Source organism: Tripterygium wilfordii, chromosome 14 (genome assembly GCF_013401445.1).
Source record: "Tripterygium wilfordii isolate XIE 37 chromosome 14, ASM1340144v1, whole genome shotgun sequence".
Lineage (NCBI taxonomy): Eukaryota > Viridiplantae > Streptophyta > Magnoliopsida > Celastrales > Celastraceae > Tripterygium > Tripterygium wilfordii.
This window is the reverse complement of record NC_052245.1, coordinates 8,799,628-8,811,108: the sequence shown is the minus strand read 5'-3', so window position 1 is coordinate 8,811,108 and position 11,481 is coordinate 8,799,628. Positions and strand designations below refer to the sequence as shown.

The 11,481-nt window shown below is 37.4% G+C and overlaps 1 protein-coding gene across 1 annotated transcript; it reads left to right on the top strand.

Annotated features, from left to right (window-relative positions):
• Positions 1-723: 723 nt before the first annotated feature.
• LOC120015546 (ER lumen protein-retaining receptor-like) lies at positions 724-6,804 on the top strand. The gene is made up of 6 exons (XM_038868016.1): positions 724-1,045; positions 3,726-3,991; positions 4,164-4,279; positions 5,842-5,915; positions 6,065-6,128; positions 6,212-6,804. Exons 1-6 carry the CDS (start codon positions 955-957, stop codon positions 6,246-6,248), a joined length of 648 nt encoding a protein of 215 aa, XP_038723944.1. The 5' UTR covers positions 724-954; the 3' UTR covers positions 6,249-6,804.
• The last annotated feature ends 4,677 nt before the right edge of the window (positions 6,805-11,481 follow it).

Here is an 11,481-nt window from a genome sequence, read left to right as displayed (position 1 = left end):
CCATGATTCGAGGCCACTCACTTAGCTTGTCCCATGTCCGAGCTGTGGAGTTTTATGTTCTCATGATTCTATCTGGTGTTGAGCCAAATTTGTATACTTTCCCTTTCCTTTTGAAGTCTTGTGCTAGATTTGGGGCTGCCCATGAAGGGAAACAAATCCATGCACATGTCTTGAAGCTTGGGCTTAACTCTGTTGTCTTCATGCACACTTCTTTAATCAATATGTATGCACAGATGACTTGGGTGATGTAAGAAAAGTGTTTGATAAAAGCCCTATGAGGGATGTTGTTTCCTTTATGGCTTTGGTGACTGGTTATACATTGCTTACTCTCCTTTCAGCTTGTGCTCATACGGGTTCCCTTGAACTGGGCAATTGGGTTCATTCCTCGTTAGAGATTCTTCTTCGACTTTGTAGAGAGGAACATCTATTGACAAACAATTGGAAATCTGAAAAGATAGAGTTTTAGGGGTGTAGATTGTGTTTTTTAGAAAAAAATATAAAATAGGGTGAACTTATAATTGTTATATTTTTAGGTGGGGTTTATTTATAATGAGATATCATAGATAAATAATCGGGTGCAAATAATGTTTATGATAAATAATGGGGTGTAAATAGTCGTCTACTGACGTACATGCTGGGATAAGATCCATGGGCCTAATGAAACCCAGTGGGCCCTGTACAGTGTTAAAAGTCTCAAACCACAAATCCATAACCGTCATTTCCTTGCCTTCGTGCTTCCATTTGTTTTCCCTAAAATCCCGGAACAGCAAAAAAGATAGGACTTGCAATTACACCCACAAAGTATTGTCGGGGTTGGATCATTCGAAGATCTACGCAAATTTAGGGTCGATCCCTCGTTGGGCACTTGATCCAGACAGTATAATCTGTAGCGTCCACGGGATATTGCACAAACAGAGAGTGTGAGAGGAGGTAGAAGAAAGAGAGAGATTTATCATGAATATATTCAGATTAGCTGGGGACATGACCCATTTGGCCAGTGTGCTGGTTCTGCTACTCAAGATCCATACGATCAAGTCTTGCGCTGGTATGTGCTTTGCTCAATATTCATCTCGTTCTCTTCTGAGTTTGTTTTAATTTCTGGTTTTATTAGGGGATTTGGGATTTTTGTGCCGAATGTAGATTTGGTTTTGCATATGTTTGAATCAGACTTAATTGAGTGAGGAGTGATCTATTTCCTAACAACGTGAAAATGATGGATTCTCCTTCTCCTTATTTTGTACGGACATTTTTGAGATGAAATGAGGCTTTACTTATAAATGCAATTATCAACAGCTGGAGATTGATTGATGTTTTGTGTGGTAATGCCTATTTTTTTTTTTTTTTTTCAGAGGTCTAAAAATGGATTGGGTTCTGGTATTTCAGGGTTCGGAATTAGTTAGTCTCTTGATTACATTTCAGCTAGTATTTGGCTTAAAGCTTTGAATACTGATCTTCCTATGTGTGTCGTTTGAAGTTTGAACATAGTTTCTTGTGATTCCAGCTCAAATCCTCTTTTTTTTTTTGAATCCAAAGTTTTGGTCTCAGTCAAAGTCATGCCCTCCACAAAGAACAATATGCGGATGAATAAAACATAAAAATTGTTTAGACTGTGTGCTTAATTGATTGGCATGTTACTTCATACCATTTTTCCTTGGCGTGGTGCGTGGATTTAGTAGCCGTTCATATTTGAGAGGGTCCAATGGTTTAATTCTGTTATATCATTATTGTTCAAGAATAGAGAAAGAACAGTTGCTTTAGAACTGAAACATTACCTTAAACTGTGAGAGATTTGTTAGATCCTTGTTATACTTGAGATGTATGTGAGAGGGGAGTGAATATTCAGTTAAATATATGAAACTACTATTTTAGTTGGTCTAATTGTGGGAAGTGTGCTCAGGGTCAGTGGATTATAGGGAAGAAGACATCGCCTACAGTTTCCGCCTTCAGAATTTTGCTATAATTTATTGTCTTATTATGTGCAGAAATTTTAAAATAAAAATATCTTAAGTTAAAAGGAAAAACAATATCATTGGGGCTGTTTTCGTGGGAATAGAGTTAATTTTTTGTCCTGAGGGTGGTGATTCTCGCATGTACTTTCTAATTTACTTTTGGAGAGGTAACTATGATATTATAGGGCAGGAAAATGTAGATTTAGCAAGCAAGAACTTTGTAATATGCATTAGAGGAGCAATTGAATACAACCTTGTTTGCATTTCAATCCAATAGTGTAATATATTTTTAGGGTGAGAGGCTTTGGATCAATTAGAACTAGAGGAGAATATATCAAGTGCAAATATAGACTATATAGTGATGATAGGCGAGAGGAGAAGATAATGGCTTGGTTTTATAAAGAGGTGAGAGATACCTAAGTGGGGACCGTCTCATGAATTCAAAACGTCGGTGAGATCAAAGGGGATGTACATAACGGAGTTATAGTGATTGGATGAAATAAAAGAAAGTGTGCTACCTTTATGTGATCGAAGAATCTCCTTGAGGCTAAAGGTTAAACTTTCGAAGTTTACTTTATGCCATGTGACAGGGAGGGGATGCATTCAAAAAGCTCATGTGGCAAACATGAAAATGTTAAGTTGGAAGTGCAAAAACTCAGAGAGAGATAAGATATAGGAGGAAAAATTTGAATAAGGTTAGCTATGGTTACAATTAAAGCTATAGGCATGGAAATCAGCTTCGACTGTTTGGACATGACGTCATCAACAAAATAGGGATGAAAATGCTCAAATGTGGAAATGTTGGAAATCTAAGAGATCTTTAGGAAATAAGAATGAGGCAGGAAAAGAGATCAATGGAAGTAAAAGAGTGTGAACATGAAAGATACCGTGGAGAGTGAAGTCTTAGATTTGTCTACGAGTACTAAAATTTTGCAAATGATAACAAGGCCCTACCTTGGAAAGATTCCCCTTCAGGGGGTAAAGCTGATTGCAAGTGAAAACATAACAGAAACAAAAGAAAAGGCAAGAAGACTGAACACCTGTTGCTGATAGAGTTAGAGTTTTGTGTGGGAATAATCTACCTCTACTTCCGTACTGGAGTCATCACGCAAAGCCGGGTCATAGAGCTGCAAATATGGAAAGTAATCCTTCAACCCCAGCTTTTAATCACTGAAGACGGTTTTATTAGCTCTTTTTGTCGACAAATTTGAATAATTTATAGAGGGTGGCTGGAACAACAACGTTCTCTACAATTCAAGGCATTCCTGGCAGTAGATTGTAGGATGTGTTGCTATCAATCATATAACACATGATTTCAGACTTCAATTCTGCCGGCTGACACTTCAGGCCAATCTTATTAATTGCCCTTTTGGAGTCCATAGTCTTTCGATGGATGGTCATCTTAACGTGACAAAATTTACTAGTAGGCGTTCCCTGGTGAGCTACATCATGAAGAGGCATTCTGGCTGGAGTTTTTTTAATACACAATTATAAAAGTCTTAAATCTTTTTGTTGAGGTTGAACCGTTGAACTAGTGGGGTCATTTAAATTGATAGATTGTGGTTAGCATATTGTAGCTTTATTTGTTGAATGTTTTCTTTATTAAAAAGGGCATTGCCTTATTCAAAAAAAAAAGGGCGCACCTTATTCAATTGTGTCTTATAGTATTAAATGATCAGCTTATGTTTTTCTGCATTGTGCAGTTGCCATCACAAGCCTTTTTCAGCAGTCCTAAATTTTTGAAGTTTTAACTTCTAATATCATATTTTCTTGCAGGCGTCTCTTTGAAGACTCAAGAACTCTATGCTCTTGTCTTTGCCACCCGCTACTTGGATATATTCACAAATTTTATTTCTTTTTATAATACTTTGATGAAATTGATATTCTTGGGCAGCTCTTTCTCCATTGTTTGGTACATACGTCGCCACAAGATTGTTCGTAGATCCTATGATAGAGATCAGGATACCTTTCGGCATTTTTTCCTTATCCTGCCTTGCCTGTTTTTGGCCATACTTATAAATGAGAGGTTTACTTTCAAAGAGGTATCAATGTCTTTTTTTGTTCATTTGATTGTGGATAATTCAGTGCATAATTTTTTTAAAAATAGTTGTAGCTTATGCCTTTCTTTCCTTTGAATTCAGAAACTATTTGATTCTACTAGTAAATGTCATTTTTGGTTTCTCTTCTTTTTTTGTTCTTTGAACTGTTGAACAGGTAATGTGGGCATTTTCCTTGTATCTGGAAGCTGTTGCCATACTTCCTCAGCTTGTATTGTTGCAAAGGACAAGAAACATTGACAACTTGACTGGACAATATGTTTTTCTCCTTGGGTATTCTGTTAACTCAAGTTTTCTTGTTCTGGTAGCATTCTTGGAGACCTGATTTATTACATTGTGTGGAAGCACTTTGGCTTCCTCATGGCTTCATAATCACCGTGCCACTATCAAGTATTGTGTCTCTTTTTTTGCCATCCTTTATTTCCAAAGTCACAGATGAACATGTGGCCTAGTGGTAGAGTTGCAATGGTGCAACTTAGAGGTTACAAGTTCAATTCTTGGAAATAGCCTTTCCACATATTATGTGGCCACATATCATGTGGGGTAATGTCTACGTCTATCTTGCATGCCCCTGATCTCGCCCACTGTGGAAGTTTTGTGCATGAGTGTGTGTCTGTTTGGAGGGGGTGGTACTCTGTTTTACAACTGGAGTATCAGTATCAAAGTTTTGATTTTGTCTATGTGTATTCTTACCACGATCTCATTGTTGTACCAATATAATGAGTTATTTCTTCTTTTCTTGCTTATATACCCGTCAGCTTTTTCCTCAAATAATATTTTGTCAAAATTTTCTTGACTTAAACTATTCAGATTACCTTGACCTCATGTGAAGCGGGAGAACCTGCATTTCTTTATCCTAAAAGTTATGAAAGCAATGAGACACAAAGATCGCCTACAACCATAGGGTATAGATACATGGTATTGGAACCCAAAGGACTTGAGAAAGCTCATAGGCTGGCCGAAGGTTGCTTCCAAAGGTCAAATGGTATGACCCGGGCTTAGTCAATGCATGTGATAAGGGTTCTCAACTGCTCACATTGAGGGTTTTACCTAGTAACCCTCTATTAAATTACCAACTGGTCCTTGTGGTTTCCTCATATTAGAAATAGAAAGAGAGAGAGAGAGAGAGAGAGAGGTAGGGTAACAAATTCCTGCAAAAGCATTTTGAAGCTCCTCCCTTGTGGCTGAATTTTGGTGGTTTCCTATAAAAGTAACCAGATTGGAGGTTAAGGGATTGCTGATTAAGGCCGTTGGTGGTAGTAGCAGAAAATGAACACAATCGATGCTGCAGTTTGTTTTTTCCTTCTTCTTTTATTCTTTTTGAAAAGATGTGGAGTGGGTTTTGCAGTTTGTTTTTATTCTTTTTAATTGTTTTGAAAAGATGTATATATATATATATACACACATCTGGGAGCTATGCCCAGGATAACCTCTATCGAAGTCTTAGATGTATTAGGATTCCTTGAACGGACCTAATCCAAAAACCTGGGTCACATACTTAGTAACTAACAGTCCCGAGTATACGACCCATTTTTGGATAGCATGCATAATTTGTACACATGAATGATCAGCAAAATTGCTGGATAGTTGATACTTAAACATCTAATGTTTGGGTGGAACTTCTTGCAACAACATTTTTCTTTAGATTTAGTATGATATTCTTAAGGCATGATTCTGAATACTGGAAATGCAGAACTTACTTTGGTTGAGAACATAAAACATGTCTCAGTTCATTTGATTTGGCATTCAAATTTTGTAGTCTTATCGAAGTCTTGTAAAATTATTTCAACTATCTAGATGCAAACCAGGAACTTATTTTACTTATTTTCATGCAGTGCCTATCGAGCATTGTACATATTGAACTGGATATATCGATACTTTACTGAGGAGCATTATGTCCATTGGATAAGTATAAAAATCTCCGCCTCTCTCTCTCTCTCTCTCTCTCTTATCTCTGTGTTCTCTCTCTCTGTTTGTGTGTGTGTGTCTTGGCTTGCCTGGGTATTTTCTTTTTATGTTGTATCTTAAGCATTTGTCACGTTACTTTTTTCCTTGCAGCTTGGATAGCAGGGCTTGTGCAGACATTACTATATGCTGATTTCTTCTATTATTACTTCCAGAGGTAAGTGCTCCTGACTTTTCTGGAAACCCTTTTGAAAGATAGGTTGTTGCTTGCCCATATTGACTTCATTTATGCTTATGCAGCTGGAAAAACAACGTGAAGCTTCAGTTACCGGCTTGAGTCTTTTCAGGCCTAGGATCGCAATTCATATACATGGCTATGTATCTCCATTAGATATGATCTGCGTTTTTGTTTTAAGATTATTCCTCTCTTTTTTCCCCGGGACAGGAGGGGGACGAGCTTAGTTGGAATGTTGAACCATGTGGTCTGCAGCCCTGATACCACCAGATCAATTGTCCCAGAGATTAGCACTATGAATGAAATTGTCAGTGTACTGAATACCGCAGGATTTTTCGTCTTTCTCAGGCCATGCCAGAAGTTTTGGTGCTTATTAGTGTGGTGATGTAGAGAACTATTAGTGATTCATAAAAAAGTTGAATGGGTGCTGCTTTGGTTGCTGTCGGATATGATTAATATTTTGGAACCACTCTTAGACACCCATTTGGTTCATTTGGTTGGAATTTTGTTGGGATGAACATTATTTGCAACTCATTTTTTACTAAGTACAGTCAACTCTAATGTGTTTTTAAAGGGTTTAATGAGGTGTATATAGTAAAAAACGGGGTACAAATAATGTTCATCTTTTATTGGACATAGCTGTTACCTTATTGTGCAATTTAGGATGCACTGACAATTTCAGTGAAGAGCATCACATGCCGATTCTACACTTGCTTTTGCAAGCTGAAATGCTTACAAAATAGTCTTTACCTTATTTTTTCTTTCTTATGATTTAAGGCCAATGCTAGTGATTTCCAAATCGACGTGGCATTAAAATATGATCCCCCAAAGTCCTCCCTTTGCTGATGAGATTTAGATATAATGTAGGTGAGGTCAATTTGTATGATGAGGATGAGAAGTAGGTGCTGTTATAACTATAATAATAGCTTTGGGAGTTATTTAGATGTTTTATATCAAGAAGGCTAGTATTTGTATACTTGTTTATTTTTGAAAGAGTTCATTTTCGTCTCCTTCTTTGGTAGAGAGGCCATTCTTAATTTAACACAGATAGGCTAATGTGTTTATAATAAAGCCTTTTCGTTGATTGGTCCTACCAATTAGTTACCCAAAATGCGACACTTATTTTATCCTAAATCTATGTGGCATGCAAATAATAATTGATTATAAACATACATGTAGGTTCACTTAATATCCAACACTCCACATTAATTGAGTGTTAAAGGGGGGTCATATCTTAGGGGTATGAAACATTATTGTTGCCCAGTATTTACCTTGGCATTTAATTTCATGGCAATGATTGTAGCTTTGTGATTCGACCTCTAATATGAGGTCTCAATGTCCTTTAATTAGGATGTTATAGTATTTAGTGAATGTAAATATCTTTGTTTTAGTGTAATTTTACCCTTATGAGTGTTTCTCATTGGTATTGCAGGAAATTGGGTTAAAATGGACATTTTGTAGCTGATAAAGTGAGACAGCTGAGAAGCCGTCCGGACACACCATTTGTATCCGTCCGGACGGGTCACAACAAGCGTTCACGAACAACACTTTTTCAGTGTAGATTTTTATGGGCCTTTTGGGTATATCTCACTTGTAACCAGTGAGGGACGAGTATGTAAGGATAGTTAGGTATTTTCCATTGTAAAAGGAGGGCAAAAACCCAATTCTAAGGTTTCTGCCTCATTCATTCACTGTACAACATTGAGCCTCCATTGTAGTTTCTCTCTTTCTCTCTCTAGGTTTTGCTTAGTTCTTGTGATTGTGATTGTAAACATTGGTTTTCTTTTATAAAATTGACGTTTATCTTCATTATGATGAGTGGTTAACTCTCTTTTCTAGTTTCTAGTCCCGGATGGTGGGTGCAAGGTTTCGATTGCTCAAGGTTTGCTTTGAGAGTCGCAGTTTCAATCTCTGTCCTTTAATTTCGTGATAGTTGTGTGATTGGGTGTATGAGAATGTCATGTTTGATTGTGTTCTTGGATTTTCTAGTTTACGGATTCAATTTAATGTGTTTGATTGAGAATTGTGAAATCCCAATGCATGATTTCGTTAATTAATTGAGTTTTCCATTGCATAACTATTAATTATGTGTATTGTGATGGGGTTTTTGGGTTAATTACGGAATGTGCATGAGAGAGTTATGATTTATTGGTCTTTGAGTGTGAAACTAGGGTGTTAGCTAAGCCGAGCCCCAAGGGGGACATTAATCCATAAAATTAGGTGTTTATCCCTTTACTTTCATCGTAGACCAAGAGGCCCGATGACCTCCATATATGAATCAAAGTCTTACACCCAAATTCCCTTTGCATATGCATGATTGATAGTATCGCACAATGTATTGTGTATGGTTATACGTGTTTGCAATGTTACCTTGAGTATGAGAACCGAGTAACCATCGGGATGGATTAGGGATTATGTTTTTAATTAATTGTTTCAAATCAAATCTTATTTAATTTTGGTTACAAATTGCCTATGCTATCGAGTCATTCGGCCATCTTTCTTACGTGTTTTTATTAAGATATTCATTGCGTTTATTAGTGTTAGCTAGTTGTTTGTAGAGACTGTCCACTTTCATCCTTAGCCCTTTTAGGATTGATAGGAGAATTTGAAAATTTGGCTGCATAGGTGTTTCCTCGATGAAGTCAGCCTACTTGAAGATGCTGGAAAGATTCATGCCAATTACTTTACCCTGGAAATTCAAGATCCTACCTACAAATCTGGAAAAATTCGGCTCCCATAAAAATTGAGATCTTTGCATGGATCTTAATTCAGAAGAAAACATAGACAAAAGACTCTCTAGCCAAGAAAGACATAATACTGCCATCAGAAATTTATGCCCCTTCTGTGTAGCTACAAATGAATCAGTTGATCATCTATTTTGTTCATGTGAGGGCCCTCTATCTCTTTGCTTTCGAATTGTGGAGTGGTGAGGCTCATGCTAGTGTCCCTCTGTTGATATTTACAACATGTTTGAACAATGGGATGCCCTGGCTACTTAGGGAAGCATGCAAAGGAAAATATGGTGCCTATTGTTTTATGTAGTTGTTTGGTCAACTTGGAAACCAAGGAATGACCTTATTTTTAGTGGAAAAGAAGTTAATTGTCGAGATGTCTGTCACCTATTATTTGTGAGATTGCAGAGTTGGTCTACCTACCTAGTACCTCACTTCCTATACCAAAGTTTTCAATTGGCACAATCAGCAGAAAATATTAAAGCCTAGTCAAATGTCAGACGTAAAAGATCACCGTTGGTATTTCTGTGGATCCCTCCAAGCCAAGGAAAACTAAAGTGGAATGTAGATGGGTCCTCTCTGGGGAAATCGGGGAGGGCAGGGATTGGTGGTGTTTGAGAAATGAACATAGAACAATCATATGCTTTTTCTCCGATGATATTGAAATTTGTGAATCGAACGAAGCAGAGCTAAAGGCTATTAGAAAAGCCTTGGAGCTCTCCTTAATATCAGCTCTGCCACCCCTTGCAGGGATAATCATTGAAATCGACTCACAAAATGCTTGCAAGCGGCTCTCTCATAATGGAACTATACCATGGAAACTAAATCAATCCCTAAATGCAATCAGTGTGTCAAAATCCCAGCTACAAAATCTAGATGTGCATCACATTCAGAGGGAGGGAAATGCCATGGTTGACCTACTGGCTAAAGCATGAGTTAGAAGATCATCATATTTTGTTTTATGGTTCTAGGAGTTTTTTGGACTTTTGGAGGTTAAAACTAAAAATGTGTGCGTGCCAACAATGAAATTTCTCATGCAAGCTGACTCTGGTATAAGCAAGTATCTACAGTTGAGGTACTTCATTTTTGTGTGCATGAGTTCTAAACATGGTGTGCGTGAGTTCTAAACACAGTGTGGGTGGCCAAAATTGGGGGTGTTGTGTGCGTGAGTTCTAAACACTGTGTGGCCAAATGGTGTGTTGTGTGTGTGTTTTCTTCCCTAAAAGTGTGTGTGTATAATCACTGTGGAGTGAAATTTTCACCGTGTGCATGGATTTTCTCAAAAGGGTGTGGTGTTCCTTGTGTTCCTTAAAAGTGTGGGTTTCCATTTTGGGTGTGTATGCTCATCTCAGGTTTTTCCCTTTGTTTTGGGTGTGCACTTTCTTTTGGTTCGCGTAGTGTGGAGTTTCCCTTGTGTGTGTGTGTTTCTCCTCTCTCTATGAAGTTTTTATCCTTGTTGCTTTTCTCTTTTAGTAATTTGGGGTGTCCTTTCTACCCCTCCTTTGTGTGCCTCTGTTCTTGCCCTCCTGGCTCCTTGCGTGCCTTTCTCTTCTTTTTGCTCTCTTGCCCTCCTGGCTCTTCTCTTTCTTTCTCTCCTCTTGTGTGTTTCTCTTATGCGTCTCTTTTGCCTCTTCTTTCCTCTCTTTTCCTTCCTGTCTAGTCTTCCGCTACTTTTCTTTGTCCTTCCTTTTACTCTGGCTTTCTCTTTTTGCGAGAGTCATGTCTCTCTTGTTTCTTTTCTGTTTTCCAGCCTCCTAATTTTGTTTTCTTTGACCCAATCACTTCACATCTATCAATGAACATGTCTTTTTAAAGGAAATGATTGGTAAAATAATCATGTCTTTTCAAATATGGAAGAGTTTTTAAAACACCAAATAAAAACTCAAACTTATTTTGAAAAATCTCCAACATTATGTATATAATAACAAGTGGCAGATTAAAGAATCTATTCAATAGAAATCATTAAAGCTTTGCTTAGATTGAAAAAGAGATAAATATCATAGAAGTTCTTAAACTTGTTAAAAATGGTCAATTTAGCTCTGAAGCTTTTTTTTTGTGCCAAATCAACCCCTTAACTTCAAACAATGATCCACATTAACCCTTGGTCCAAACTTCCATTAAAAAATGTTGATGTGAACCTGAATTTGTAACATGGCATTGGTTTGACAAAAAAAAAAAAATAGATGTATAGGTGACATGGTTTTATAAAAAAATCAAAAATCAAAATAGAAAATTAAAAATCAATTCCTCCAGATCTACGAACTAGAGTACCTTGATGCTCCGAATTGGAATGACAATGATGTCACGGATCGTCGTCTTCGATTGTCAGATTGAGGCACGTTTCACATTACAATATTAACAAGAAATCATCTTCTTTGTTTTGCATTATTTTGAAATTCTTTTGTTTCTTTTAGTCAAATGTTCAAAAAATGTTGAGGAAGAAACCAAACCCACCTTGCATTGTCTGCTAGCAACTGCTGACTTGAAATCGAAGATCGGAATCATTATCTGGCACTCTCTTGCTCCAGAGGCTTTCCACGGAGTCGGAGACTGGCACGCGTGACAAAGAATGGTCCTCAAGCTGTCTTTCTCGGCAGCCTATC

Excerpts from the sequence above, each read along its gene's own strand:
- LOC120015546 (XM_038868016.1), top strand. The coding sequence starts at position 955 with ATGAATATATTCAGATTAGCTGGGGACATGACCCATTTGGCCAGTGTG. Across the intron at positions 1,046-3,725 it reads TACGATCAAGTCTTGCGCTG|GCGTCTCTTTGAAGACTCAA; the intron begins GTATGTGCTTTG and ends ATTTTCTTGCAG. Across the intron at positions 5,916-6,064 it reads GCATTATGTCCATTGGATAA|CTTGGATAGCAGGGCTTGTG; the intron begins GTATAAAAATCT and ends TTTTCCTTGCAG.